This window comes from Pygoscelis adeliae, unplaced genomic scaffold, assembly GCF_000699105.1.
Source record: "Pygoscelis adeliae isolate BGI_AS28 unplaced genomic scaffold, ASM69910v1 Scaffold75, whole genome shotgun sequence".
In the NCBI taxonomy this organism is placed as follows: Eukaryota; Metazoa; Chordata; class Aves; order Sphenisciformes; family Spheniscidae; genus Pygoscelis; species Pygoscelis adeliae.
The window spans coordinates 1,659,665-1,674,888 of NW_008824772.1; the positions used below are offsets into that span (position 1 = coordinate 1,659,665).

Below are 15,224 nucleotides of genomic sequence, written 5' to 3' on the forward strand. Positions count from 1 at the left end.
GGCACGACAGACGACACCAAACCAGAAAATGAATTCTTACAGGCAAAGGCACAGACATGACCATATTTCCTCCATAGACAGCAGGTACATATAGAATACTTGTCCCAGTGTGTGGATCTATCCTTTGAACAGGACTTGGAGATTTCCCCAGATTGGGGTGAGGTCCCAGAGGAGGAGGGGGAGGCGTATATGCTCGGATAGGATTTCCGATTAGAACAGAAGGATTGGGCTGAACTGAAAAGAAAGAAAGAAAAAAAGATATATACACATACAAAAAAAGAAGATATATACACAAAAAGAATATGAAGACTATCTATTTCTTTCTTTTTTCATCTTAATAGCATCTATCTTTATAAAGCATGTGTGCAACTCTCTAACAGCATAGGTCTGATACACCGAGAGAAAGCATTAATCAAATCCTGTATCCCGTTTCAAAAATTTGAAGAGGCAGAAAATACAAGTTGAGATATAGAGCAACAGGTAGCTGGTAACTGCATTAATGAAAGAATGTCCCCAACCAATTAAATATGCTGACAGTCAGAGTAGCCACTAAACACTGCATCAAAAACTGGAATCATGCTCCTTTGTTTAGCAGGGAAGACAAGCTTTAAATTAATGCTTTTTCAAATTACTAACAGAATTACTAAGCTGATGCATGCTACCTTGCAAAAGTATGATCAGTAATATCTGGATATATGACAGCACAATGTAAGTTCAAATTACATCATACAATAGTGCATGTGACATAATGTCCTAACTCTTGTAGTGCAAATACACTGGTACAGTATTTTACATTATGAATTGCCACTTTTAAGAGGCCAACAACAATGCTGTGTTAAGGTTCTAAAGCCAGTGTGCACAACACTATAAAGCGATAGCCTCAGAAATACCTAATGTCCACTTAACAGTCTATAATCTGTTTCCCAAATGCACACAAGTAAATGGCTTTCAAATAGAGAACAGACCAGATAGTAATTTGACATAAATTGAGCATCAACTTCACTGAAGCCAAATCAGCGTAAGCTCAGAGGAATTCCTTCAGTAACAGCAGAGATACTTACCAATTCCATCAGGTGGGAAATGGTCATTCTGGTTATGATGATGGACCTTGCCCTTTAAAGGGAAAAACAGTAATAGTAACGCTTAGCATTCTTACGTAAAGCAAAGCTTTTTATTTCAAGTGAACATTATAATTAAATACAAAATAAGAGTTTGAAAGAAGTTAGCCCAACATTTTATTCTTACACATTCAACTGCCCAGTTCCATCACGATTATGAATTCACGAAGTTGGATATTACATACCACTAATTCAATTAACCAGCGGGTCATTACCAGTCCCTCTGGGGATACTCTCTCCCGAGGCCTGTTTTCAGATGCAAGGAGAGTTACAGCAAGCTGCTTTGAGTTTCTTTTCTCAACATTTTATTTCCCGCTGCCTCACTTCTTTTAGGAGCAGCACCCAGTACTAACGTAACCCTCAGTATTCCCCTTCCGTGGCAGCTCTTAGTGGAAGCATGATCGATTTTCTTCTCCAGGTTTCAACTCAAGAAGCTTGGAGACAAAGTAGCTGCCTTCCGTTTTACTCAATTGCTCACCCAGCCTCATTAGACATTGCCTCCCTACCCCATCTCATGTATCTGCTTCTGGACTTTGGCCCCCTAGTGACTGCTCCCCCAAAAGTACAATATAGTAGAGTCAAGAACCAGAGTACTCTGGGGAAACTGTTTTTCCTTGGTGAATTGTACATGAGAAAAGGAGGTTAACAGAACTGAGTTATCGCTCCTACACGCTCATGAGTTTACAGCATCAACTAATTAGTTAATATTCATAAACTGTGAGCACATATTCAAATGCCAGTATGCTCCTAAGTCTTTTGCAGGACAGGAATACCTGACTTAATCTGGACCTAAGTACATTCACAAATTTAAAATAAATCTAAAAACCCTTTGATGCTGCAAAACTTTTCTTGCCCAGGAGATAAGTCTAGGCAGTTTTCCAGCAGTCTGAGCAAATTAGTCAGGGTAAAAAGACAGATTGTTTGACAATGTTGACCCATGCATAAACCGGATTAAAGAACAGGTCTCTGAATTTTCCTCTCGTTTTAAAAATGAATTATTGAAAAATAAAATAATAATTGCTTTTCATTGCAGTACTTAAGAAACCCGTTTATTCACTAAAGAGCAGGATTCAATCTAAAAATTTAGAGGAGCTACATGCCTTAATCACTCATGGTTAGTACAAGGCATTTCTGTATCTGTTATGCTGTCTGTTAGCATCAAGCTGTATGTGCAGAAGTCTAATAAATCTCTGTTCTACCTACCATACTTGTATTTTATAGGTGCCATATTTTTAAAACTCAAATAGCAAATAATTACATAAATCCGCAAGAACAGCTGTCCTGTTGAACAGGAGCTTCAGCATGTAACGGCATCAGATTGGTAAATATAAGTGAACTGGGGCCATTTGGAAGTTGGGGAAGGGAGGTGCTGGCTTTCTTTTGTCTTTTTCTTTTAATAGTTTTGATGGCTTAATGACTTTGTAATAGTCTATTAATGACCTAATCGTTACCGTTTCTCAAAGATTTCCAGATCAAGGTCCATTTCCCTGCCCATCTACAGAACACCTAAACCTACACTTTAACTGATGGCGATTGACAGCACTGGAGCACAGATACACTCAGTTTCCTCTAAAAACTTGCTCCACCTTCAGAGTATAAAAATCCACATTCCATAAAGGCACTCAGAGGAATCTCAGACCAAGATTGAGGTGATTTCAGGCAGTTAACAGCCTCGCCACTCCCAGGATCCCCCTTTAGTCAACAGACAGGAGAAGAGAGTATTCTCCAGAAACTTAATCAGACCTGTGGTCCTCACTGACTGTATAAAATGTCTAGGACGACGATGCATTCCAATTAAGTGCCTGAATCCAGGCCAAAACGCTGGAGCACAGGCAGTGAGCGGGAGGTAGGCACAGTTGTAAAATTCGGAGCTTAATTTACTGTACGCTAACTACCCTGCGGGAAGCTCCGAGTTCTGAAAATTTTCCGTCTCCACATCATCACCTTTAATAAAGGCTGTGCCTATCCAACTCTGCTGTTCCTTCCGCACTTCCACCATCCCCAACCAAGCCACACAAACATATGTGAAGGCAGATGCCCTCACAGACAGGGCTGCCATGAAGCACAGCAGCCCACAGCTAGCCAGTCCCATATTAGCTGTTTGCTTCTCAGAGACAGGACTGAAACTTTTTTTCTTCTTTAAAAAATAAACAGAGGGTTAATGTCCTTAGGTAAATCCAAGAGCAATTCTGCTGAATAAGAAGGTGCCATTTGTACAAAATCACTTTTCATAAAGTCACCACAAAGCACTATATCGGAGGCTGTTCTCATTTTTTTGCTACAAAAGACACCAGCGCTAGGTTTTTAATCTTTTGTCTTCTAGTGTTAAATATTGTACTTAGGAGGTCTAAAATAAGCAAAGCTAACCATCTGCTTTTAAAACTTGAGCAAAGGGAAATATATCAATTTATCACAGCCATTTTCTGTGTGTATTACCTGCTTGCTTTACTTCTGTTACTACACATGCTAGCTGTCAACTGTATTCAGAGGGAAGAGATTTTATTATAATTATGATATAGGTGGTTAAAACACTTCAGATCTTAAGCTGAAAATACAGTGCTGGCAGTTTGAAAGTGTCTCTTCTGATTTCTACAGCACAAATGCTAGTTTACTAACAAACTGGAAGAAAAATAAACAGAACAGTCTATTCACAAGACTCTCACCTCCCCCCCCCCTTTTTTTTTAAAAATGTACTATACCTGCATTTTCAAATACTTTTCTTTCATTTTAGGAAACAAAAAATGTTAATAGTGATGTTCTATTATTAAAGAAAATGCACTGAAGGCTGAAGCACTCATGAAAAATGAGAGTGCAGCAATGATTTTTTTAAAGACAATAATTTTTTAATTTACGGTTTTCTGTAAGCCTAGTGCTTTGACACATGACTAGATGCTTTAGAAATCTGGTGTTTGTTTCAGAAAGTAATACATCTTGATGAAGAAACCAAATGTTCTCACTTACAAAATCTCTTTTGAGAAGGACTGCCAAAGGGAAGGCTTTCCTTTTTGTACTGTTAAAAAGCCTGTCATAAAAATTTCATTTAAATGATACAGCCTGCAACAAAAATGCAAAGCTATGGAAAATACGTACGTTTCTTCTTTCTCGTACAACAGAATTCATCACAAAGCTGACAACCTGCATTTTAGTTGCATCTCTAAACACAATTTAATTAAATTATAACTCAAATGATTTTGAAATAAACTACAGAGAACTATTAAAATATAATTAATTACTAATATATCACCCCCCAAAAAAGCTCCAAAATATAGTGTTATTCTTTATCAACCCAAGGAAGCTACGTATTTTCATCACTTCTTTACCTGCTTTTATAAAACAGCTGATAAAATTACCACTGAGTGGTAATTTCATCTCTCTGCCCTCTTGGTGCTAACGAAATCTGGCCTTCCGAAGGACATTATCAGTGAGCTAATCTAGGCGATATACTGTTTCACAACATATTTTTAATTAAATCAAACAATTATCTTACATAAGTTCCTGAATTTTAAATGTGATTTTTGGATCAAACCAAATCACTTTTGGCTATTATTTTGTTGTTTCCTTATACTCCCTGCCACTGTCTGTATCGACCCGTTGTTTCTCAGGGTACAGTCAGAGCACAAGCTGCTTGGGATAGGGATTGCCTCTTGTTCAGAGGGTTTAAGCTGGCTTATCTAAATACTGAGGCCAAGATCCATGGCTGAAGTTCATCAGGGTCATTGCAACACAGTCAAGGAACATGCCAGAGTGACCCAAGGTATAAATTTTAGCAAGGAAACAAGGCTTGGACAACCCCAAGCTGTATTGCTAAATGCTGTATTATAATACAAGTCTAGAGCTTTCACTTGAAAATGCTGAGGATCCCTCTGGAATTTGCATTCATATCTGATTGTGCTGATGCCATTTTAAAACAACAGCTTGTTCCACAAACCTTTTATATCATTTCTCAAAAGGCATTTCTACATTCACTTTCTGACAAAATTCATCAGTAAAAACTTCACCTTTGGTGGTGACTGCTGTTGTTTGGTGGTATTCGCTGAATGTTGATGCCGAAGAGCTCGGGGGATAAACTCAGGAGCCAGTGGGTTCAACACGTAAGTTTTCTTTAACTCCAAAGCTTCCAACTGAGCTTTGATCTGTTCGAATGTGATACCGTGGAGACTTTCATTCTCGTGACATAGGGCAATAAACCTTTCCCAAAATTTCCTATGGAAACAATGTTTTGAAACAATAAAAAGGAGTAAGACTCGATGGCTGTTGTTAAAATGGATTTAACACAACTGTGGCATTTTTATTTTTTCTGTATACTCATTTTACACACCAAGCCATCCATCCTGCAACCTGATCCATGCATCTGAACCCCACAGCATAATGCAAAGCTCCCCAGTCATTTAAAACGGACATACGGGTCTGTCCACACATATCAGATCACAGCACTGGGTGTACATCACATTTAATAGTAAAGTCATGGACAGGTCTAACTTGGATTTCTTTCCTAGAAGACCAAACACAGCGAACACAATGCTTAAGATTCTGGAAAGCATGTGATTTATGGAATTTATTAAAGCTCAAAGAGTCACAGGGATTATATAGATTCTCAGTCCTAGAAGACGCCAAAAAGATTCTATGAATTTAGGCAGATCATTCAATTCCAGTGTCACAAATACCAAAGTTGAGATATATCCTCAAAACTACTCTTGCGAAACACTTCAGTCACGTGAAGATTAACATGTCAGGACTATCTAGAGGGCCTTTGAGATCCTCTGGTGGAAAACAAATAAAACCATAAATTTTATTGCGTGTCAGATATTTCTATAGAAGAAATATAGAAGAAATTTCAAGCCAGAAAGACAACCATCAGATGACACATGACTTCCTCTATGAAAATTCTGTCCAACTTTTTGGAGGGTGGAGGGGTTATTTAAACTATGTAGTAAAAGAACATTCCTACCTGTCTTCTGCTTTCTCATGGCATGTCTTTCTATTGCTTATAAAAAAAGTCTTTACGTTTTTAACGTCCACAGCAGGATCTATACAAAAATTTTGCACTTGTGATGATTTAATTTTTTTTTTTTTAACCTCAAAGGAACTTTTTGGGTGAAGTTACTTAAGCTTAAAAGATATTTAAATAAGATCTGAAGATGTCACTTTAAAGAAAACTGACTGAGCTGTTCTCTTTCCAAAAAAACAAGAGTAATGAAAGTTATTGAAAAAGAGGATTAAAAAGACAATGATCTTAAAGGTGTGCTTGACTATAACTCATTCTAGTTCACCCTTCAGTAATAAGGTCTGGCCTATAAGCAAGCACTGTTATTTCAGTGTTGTCTCCCCAAAACCTGTAAAATGAGAGATTGCTAACCTAATTTTAACAGCAGTGTCACATTTTGCTGAGTAGCTGCCCTTCGTGGAAAAGAATAAATGTCTGTCTTGCAAGAATACTGTGATGTTACTGATGTATTTAAGAATTCAAAATAGTTTTCCCTAAAAGTCCATCTTCTGTTGTGATTTTATACAGGCAAGAAATGCGCTTTTACAGTTCAGGATGCAAGATGGCCCTTTTCCTGCATTTCACTGTAAGGCAAATCTATCTTGCAAGGTTTTAAGTGAGGATTAAAAACCAAAATGAAATAGTTCACTGAGATGCTTTAATGATGGAACTCCCTCTGATTAATCAATTCAGCCACCAAACCTACTGCCAAGTACCACAAATCCACTGAGACCCATCCACTTTTGCTCAGAATGCCCCAAGCAGTCTCTCTACACATGGAACACTCGTACTGGGGTCTAAGAACAGAGAATAAAATACTGCTGTCTCTTGTCTTACAGTGTGCTCTGCAGTTTAAAGGGAGTGTCTGCCAAAACAGCCCATCTAGTCCAATGGTAACACACAGAAATGTAATGATTACCCTGGGCATACTTCTCAAAGCTCTCTACAACTACCATTACAGAGTCTTGACTCATTTTGACAGGTATTAGAATATTTATAAAATTCAAGTACTCTCTAAACTTTTTTGAGGTCTGTTTTTCCTAACGAAATGTCACTTCTTTCAGACTTCTATACTCCTGCTGTACTAAAAAAGAACCATCTTTCTAGCAGCGTGCCTGAGCCCCTCCAGCACTATTTTCAAAGAGCAAACGTTCAATTATTCAGTGAAATAAGACAATGGTGTATTAGAGGGAAAGCTTGAGATACATCTTAATAAAGCTCCGGTGCTCCTTGTTTCTTAATTATCTTTTTGTTTTATAATTTTGAACAGCTATACATATATAAACAGCTGCTGGCCTTTGAAAGGCAAACTCAATCCCTAACTGCCAAGACTGTATCTTACGTACCGTGCTGATAGCTTATATTTTTATTTTAGTAAGTTTTTGCATGCCCTATTTCAGATATTTTGAAGGAGCCATACTTGAAGAAACTGCTGAGCCCCCACATTTGAAAACTGGGTCCCCTTTGGGTATCTAATTTAAAACCTCAGCACTCAGGCTTACAAGAAAATTCAAGAGATTATCTTCCTCACTGGGATTTAGAGAGAATAAAGGACATGGTCGTTCTCCAACAAAAGCTGTATTTAGACAGATGGTTAGAGAACCAATAATGGGCCTAGGTGCTAGCTAGACTAACTAGGGATTAACTAACTCTCTGACTTAGGTAACACTGCGCATCCTGAACCCCAATGTAGGGAAGAGAAGCAAAATTTATCAACTAAGAGTAAGTTCTGAACAAGTGGTAAGAGAAATCTCAGTCAGCACAGCATGGCAACCTCTACAGCTAAGTCATGTATCTCTGCAGCGTAAGCTGACGAACTAGAGACTGCACCAGCAGACTGTGACAGACACTCATCATGTGTGGATCGAGTGCTCGGGAGGCACAGAGGTCTTTCCCATCAGTTAGTTACATAAACCAGATCATGCCTAAAAAACCAAGCAGGTAATGGGAAAGTGAAATAAAACCACAACCATTATTTCTCTTTTAATAAGATGTTATTAGCAGTTAGAGCAGATCACTCTTGACATGTCACCAGCAGGTAAATGGTTAAATTCAGGTTATATTTCATAAATGTAGTAAACAAAGGTTTGGTTTCCATTTGGATTTTTCAATTCTGATCTTTGAAAACCACATCCATTTTCAATACAGTAGAAGAATACTGCTGAAGAAAGTAGAATACAATGTAGATATAACAACTGACTAATAAGTATTTTTAGCTGTATTATAATAATGTAATCAGTGCAGTGTTTCCTCTCTTCGAGAAATAAGCCTCAGGGTTTCTCTCTGATCATCTCAACATTTCAGCTTTTCCATCAAAAAAAGAAACCTTTGAATAACAAGAGCTTGGTATCCGTGTTTACATCTCTCAGCATTTTTCACATTTCTTCATTTAAGTCTATATAAAGTAAATTCACTCAGAGCTTAACGAGTTTTTTCCTAGTGTCATGAAGACATATAAAAACATAAATAATGGTTTTCAAGTCTTCTACCTTCATATGACTGCTGCAATATTCAACTTTAAAATACTATATTACATCACAATTTTTAACTCCAAATTATATATTACTTTTATTTATATATAAAATTGTAACAGGTATACCAAAAAACCACACTAAAAATAAAATTAAGCATCTGCAATTGTTACTGTCAAGTAAAAATTAGAGCAACTGTAAAAACATAAAAAGAGTTTATCAATGACCAGGTGGTAAATATCTTACACTTTTTCTCTGTATGTTTTTATACATGGTGACACTGTGACTCTGGGTAAGAAGGTAAAACCAGAACAAAACAAAACAAAACAACACAACAAAAAAAGCCAGACTTGTCTACCCGTAGAGGATATTAAAATGCTCTGCCTCTCATCTGTAGTGGTTTTCTTCATTATCATTGAATAAAAACGTCCCTCTCTTCCCTGTCAGCAAGACTTACTAATCAGGGGACAGAGCGGCCCTTGCACAACTGCATGCTTCCAGCTCCAGAGGAGACTTGGTAGCTGGCATCTCAGGAATTACTGCAGCACAGGCCGACACTGCCCAGGCTACCCAGGGCTACAACTGCCTGCTCTGCCTGAGGGGTGAGCTTCAGCAGCACACTTTGGACAAGCTGAAATCATGACAAGGTCCAAGCCTCTGCAAGAGCTGGGAACACAAGTAATGCTGTACCATCTTTATGGTATTTCTGTGAATATAAACGTGAAGAATTCCAATTTCATTATACAGTTATTTTAAGGGTTTAAATATAGTGTGTCTTATTTGGCACCTAAAAGAACATCCATCATTTTACTCTATCAACCAAACACGTTTTCTAGTATCCTTAGCCCTAATTAACTAAGGAACATCTATAAAGTACCTGCATCTTCCAATGGAACATAAAGCAATAGGATCTCCCACCACAGCTACCAGGGATTGTGCTCTTGTAATGGCAGTGTTGAGAAGTTTGTAATTAGACAGAAAACCATAATCCAAGTCTTCTGTTGAATCCTCCAGTAACTGCTCCTTCCTTTTAATTGGTGTTTGCTTATGCTTGCATGTATGCCGTGTTCGTACTGTGCTGAGAAACAAAACTCTGAACTGTTTTCCTAAAATGAAACAAAAAACAAATGTCTGAGATAATTGTAGCTATTTCGCTAGTAACACAATCAGACCACTGCACTCGCCAGTCAGATTTCACACCTAGATATTCTGAAGAACTGAGAGCTACCCTTCACATGAAGAGCTTTATGCAAGAATAATAAGATTTAAAAATTTTAAAAGATGCACTATAAATAGCATATTCTATTACAAGAATATTTCCTCTCTAAAAAGCTTATTTTTCATCTTGATATTAATCATTCCAGAAATTTCTGAAATGCTAATTATCTTTACAACATTGCCAATCAGCCAATAACAAATTGTGGATTTATTTATTCTACCTTAAAAGAAAAAACAAAACCCAAAAAACGACAAAACAACAAACCACAAAGTTCTGGACATTCTTGTTTCATATTTAAAAATTTCTCAAATATACGAGTATCTACCATGAAAAACCAGAACACACCAGTCACTGTCACTCAGTTACTTTATTCTCTTCCTTTGTTTATCACTGACTAAAAGCACAACCTAGCAACAGGCTATGCCTACACGAAATACTTGTTATCAGTGTGATCCCAAGAACAAATATATAAATTTGTGGACCCCTTTTTACAGTCTATTCTACAAATGCAAAAAATCAGTAAAACATTTTGAGGCTAAAGCCTTGTTACCTTTTTATTTGGAACTCTGGTTTTCCCCTTAAAATAAAAATCCGTCAGTTTTCACATTTTTCACTCAATCAATTTATTTTTTAAGTAAGCTTGAACTTAATTTTGAAAAAAGATAAATCTCACATCCATGAGTTTATTGCTTTGGTATTCAATGTTGGAATAACATCTAATCAGCATACTTGCCAGTTTCATTTTGATACATCAGTTTTTATGGGCTATATCACAGCTCTCCTTTTGTTCTGATCGTTTTAAGATTATTTTAGGAAGGTCTTACTTAACTTCACCAGTCACATTTTTTACTTCCTTAGCATATCTTTGAGACATACAACTATTACTTACCCTGAACATTTAGCACTCTCTCTACACTGACATCAGACAGTCTTTTTTTCCGAAGTTCAGCCCGAATTCTGAACACTTGATCAGCATAAGGTGTTACGACACCTATACTGCCATCATCCAATTTGCCCCAGGCAACAGGCCATTTTCTTCTTAATTCTTCAACACGCTCTACTACTTCAAACACCTTAAAAGAAAGTCAGAAATCTTAAAAGTATGCTCCACTGAAGATCATTCTTTGATATGGAAAGAAAATTTGAATTTTAAAGCTCTAAAACATTTACAGGTCACAGTATTACATAGCCTTACTGAACAAGCAATACTACTATTGTATTCTATAGTGATACTCTAAAATATCATGTATTAAAACAATGTATTTACTATACAGTACCTTTTTTCAATCTTGAAATAAAAGTTTGCCCACAAAAACGTCACCTTTAAAGTACAAGCTGGGAAATTATATTAATAGCCTTAATTTTCATGCTTATGTTCTTAAGAAAATGTCAAGTGCAGTAGGACCTTTCTTATCATACTTTAACTAACTTCCATAAGTAAATATACTGCATAAATAGGGATTATTTTATTTTTATTCTGGATTTTATATATGGCATGTTAGAGTTTGATAACTCTAGAAAGAGAATATGTATACCAGAGCACAATCACCTCCCGTTCCAAAGGATACCATCGAGAGTTTCAGATTATTCATGAACTGCTAGTTCGTGTCTATGAAATACTGTTAAGTGTGCTACCTGAGAAGCCTAATGAGTAATAAAAACTGAAAACCTCCTCCTGTGGGGAGACAGGCTCAAAGTAACCCGCTGCCAAAAGGCGCCAGGCATAGCAGCTTCCGCTTCAACACGCTGAAGAGAGATACTGCACTGTAGAAGGCATTTCTGAGTAACTTCATGGAAGGTTTGTCAGTTTGTTTGGGTTTAACGTTTACATTCAATATGTCATTTAATAAATGTCGGTATGACATTCAATAAATATTTATCCAGCTATGTACAGCATGATAATTGATGAATGCAGTTCTCCTATAGCATCACAAAGGCAAGCTCAGCCTCTTAATGGAAGCTAGGCAGACAGTCTCTTCTACAAGAATCTCAAGTATTCTTAACTTTCTTCTCTTCCCTATTCATCCAGTTATCTTTGGCTGTGGGAAGGGGGCATTAAAAATAATATAAAAGCTAAGAGCATTAAATTTATCTCTTCTTCGAATTGGTAAGTGGGAATTCAAGGAACTTTTATGGACATTTCAGGAACATGCAAAGTGTTATAAATCACAATGGGTATGTACAATAGTATAAAACATAGTAGTTCCTAACTCCTAGAAGTCTGTTGTTTCATGCTGACTTCTTACCACTTAAGATCTGATTATATGACATTTACATTCTCATGTAAGTGTATATATTTTTTTAAATTAATCTAAACTGGGACAGTTTATTGAAAAACTCAGGTATTTAAAAAAAAATCATGAGGAAACTATTAAAGCAAAGATAGATCTGTTAATCCTTAAAAAGTCACAACTAGTTTATTCTTTATAATTTTAGATTTTCAGAGGGCAGTGAAAATACGTGGCTGGTTTTGAGCAAGTCCTGACTATAACTTTTTGCAACATAAATTCTTGTATTTAAAAGCTAGTTCTACTGACAAAGGATGTTAGAATAAACTTTGATATGTATAAAAACCATAGCATAAATAGAATGATCTTTTGCAGGTATTTTGGCAAGCTTCTCTGAAAGCATATAGCTTCTGGATATGTATTTAGAATCAACACCACATAGGGAAATTTTAGAATTAAGACCAAAAAGGGCAAGTGTATTTTCCAGATTAATACTTAACATAGGCACCAATGAACCATAAGATGCCCCAATGCAAATGTCCATTAAGGGTCAAACAGCAAAAATCTCCCTCATCATCTGAATTTCCATTTTTCATGTTGGTGTTTAAGCAGCTGTTGTCCTTCATTTCTGCCTTTAGCTATTAAGGACTCACAATTTTCAGACAGTTACTTGGCCACTGAAGATATTTTTAGGTTTTTTACAACTTTTTTTAAATGGCAAAGCAATCCAAGTAGATTACTGAAAGTAGTCAGGTGCCTTCAGTTTTTTTCAGTGATGTGTCCAGAAGTGATTGGAGCTTCTTATTTAAGTAGGTATTTTAATACATCAAAGAATGCATAACAAGTGCAGCACAACAACAACAAGAAGATTAAAAATTGTGCATCAAATGAATTGCACCATGATCAACAAGGGGAAACACAGGCAGCTCTGCAGTGCTTCATAACAAACACTGCTGCTAAACTGCAACCTAACTTCAGTTAAAATTCCTCATAAGTTTAAGAAAATTAGTGGTATTTCTTTGTTATTCTTTAAATGTCAATGATGTTTCTTAAGACATCTTTTTGGTGGGAGAAAAAGGAGTGGGGTCAACCCCTCCCTAACTTGAGGTGACTGGAAAAAGGCATCTTTCACTACAAAAAGTATTACCAAGTCGGGGGGGAGGGTGTGAAAGTGTTTGGGTTTTGTTTGGTTTTGTGGGTTTTGTTGGTTTGGTGGGTGGTTTTTTTTTAACTCAAGGGAAGGAATGAGAATGAAAGTAATTTTTGAAGAACACAAATAAATCTATGTGAGACAAACATATTGAGAATAAGTTCTCACTGAAAAAAATCTCATCTGCACATGATCAGTTAGACACTGATCCTAAACATATTAAAGCAAATATGAAACATTACTCAGGAGGACTCTTATCTGAGTGGGAACATTTCTACAACAGTCAAAGAAATCTAAGTTTTACTTCAAATTGCAGTTACTCTTAGTTGCTAAGATACATCCATCAGACTGTCACAAAAATTATCAGGAAAGACATCCTGAAGAATGAGCCTGAGAGAACTATGTGCAGCTTGCAATTTGCAAAGAAAAAAAAAGAAGATAAATTAGTGGAAAAGTTTACTACAATTGCAATGTTCACTACTTCATGTTTAGCAAATTCCATGTTCCTCTCTCCTAGTAGAGGACAATTTATGTCTTCCACCTACACTGAGCATAAACCAATAAATCTGGGGGACGGGAGCTTTAAGAAAACAATCAAGAATAAAGCCAAAGAAGAGTTACCTCTGCATTATTGTAAAAAGCTGTACTATTTTTTTCCTGCACATCTTCTCCACGTGCTGTGAAGAAAGTCAAAGGGTAGAAATCTTTGTGTGCTGGCTGCTTTCCACTTGCCATCAATTTGCCTTCATAGAAAAGTTCGGATGTATAACTGTAACAAGGCAAAACAGAATAAAATGTGGAGTCTACATATGAGCTCACTGATAAAATATGCAAATCTCACTGATAAAATATGCAACCACAAAATACTTCATAAGGAAAATAGAACCACTGATTACTATTCGGCATCTTCAAGTGATTTCTCTGAACTGATATTTCCATACTACAGACAGAGCAGAAGGCACTAAAAATACGCTTTTCCAACACTTTTTCTACGAAGGCAGTATTTTCTTCTAATCTAAAGCTTGACAGAGTTACTAACATTCTCACTCGTGTTTCACTCAGATGTTCTGGTGGCTTGAAACTGGGCAAAAGAACACTTGCTGTCTGGGACTGGTTATTCCCCAGGCTTGCTGGACAATGAGCCTGTTTACATCAGTTAAGGGTTGTTGAACTTGGAAGATGAATTTACTAAAGACTTCATGTGTACTGAGCTCAGTGCAGGCCAAGTGTTCAGCTTCCAAGCAAGCTTTTCCTCTGTGACTTCTACTCCAGACCAATCTATGTTGCCAGTCATCAGAAATACAACCAGAATATACTGCCTCTGCTGGCAGTAGGCATTACAGAAGCTGGCTGACTGAAAAGGAAATGAGGCAAGAACTACTTTCATAGTGAAAAGCAGGAGAGAAGAAGGCAAACTGAATGGCACAAGACAAAAAGCCAGCAAGAAGAGACTGCAGATTACTATCAGTAGTACTGTAACTCCTGTATACTATTGCATGCACAGTAGAGCTAAACTAATGTACTGGCTTTCATTAATTAGTGAATTCTGGTATAATCTAACTGTTGAATGCTCAACCTCCGACCTTAACGTTCTTCAGATATAGCTCTGTGGATGCAGTAACATGAATGCAGCCTGACATGAAGACAACAAAAGCAGGAGTGCAGTCAGTGGGTCCACTGAGTTCTTCCAGGCTTCCAACTATTGTAACTTCAGATGTAAATTACTGGTCTCGGAAAAGCTAAAGAAACTAGCCTGCTACCAAATCATCAAACAACTGCAGCCCACTACTGACCAGAACTGGCTTACACTGGACAATCCTGAAGAATATGCAATTCTTCTGTGGATTGAGTTGCAGCAGTCCACTGCTGCCAATGAGCAAAACTAACAATTTCTTCTGCAAATTAATTCTTAGTAATGAGTTCTCATTAAAAAATAAAACACCCTTTCTACAAGGACTGTTTTTTCCAATTACAGCTCCAAAGTCAGGCTGAACTAATGGCTTGTTCTTTCCTTAATTTCTTTTTCTCTCTTTACTTCAGTTAGGTAGGTATGA

General features: G+C 36.9%; 1 protein-coding gene across 1 annotated transcript in view; it reads right to left on the reverse strand.

Moving 5' to 3' along the window:
- Positions 1 to 15,224, reverse strand: part of HELZ (helicase with zinc finger) — a 73,277-nt gene that overhangs the window by 14,170 nt on the left and 43,883 nt on the right. Inside the window, exons 18-23 of the mRNA XM_009323671.1 lie at positions 13,792 to 13,939; positions 10,682 to 10,865; positions 9,451 to 9,679; positions 5,117 to 5,321; positions 1,062 to 1,113; positions 41 to 234 (exon numbers count right to left, since the gene is read on the reverse strand). Of these exons, the coding sequence (XP_009321946.1) occupies positions 41 to 234; positions 1,062 to 1,113; positions 5,117 to 5,321; positions 9,451 to 9,679; positions 10,682 to 10,865; positions 13,792 to 13,939 (1,012 nt within the window). The remainder of the gene's footprint in view (positions 1 to 40; positions 235 to 1,061; positions 1,114 to 5,116; positions 5,322 to 9,450; positions 9,680 to 10,681; positions 10,866 to 13,791; positions 13,940 to 15,224) is intronic.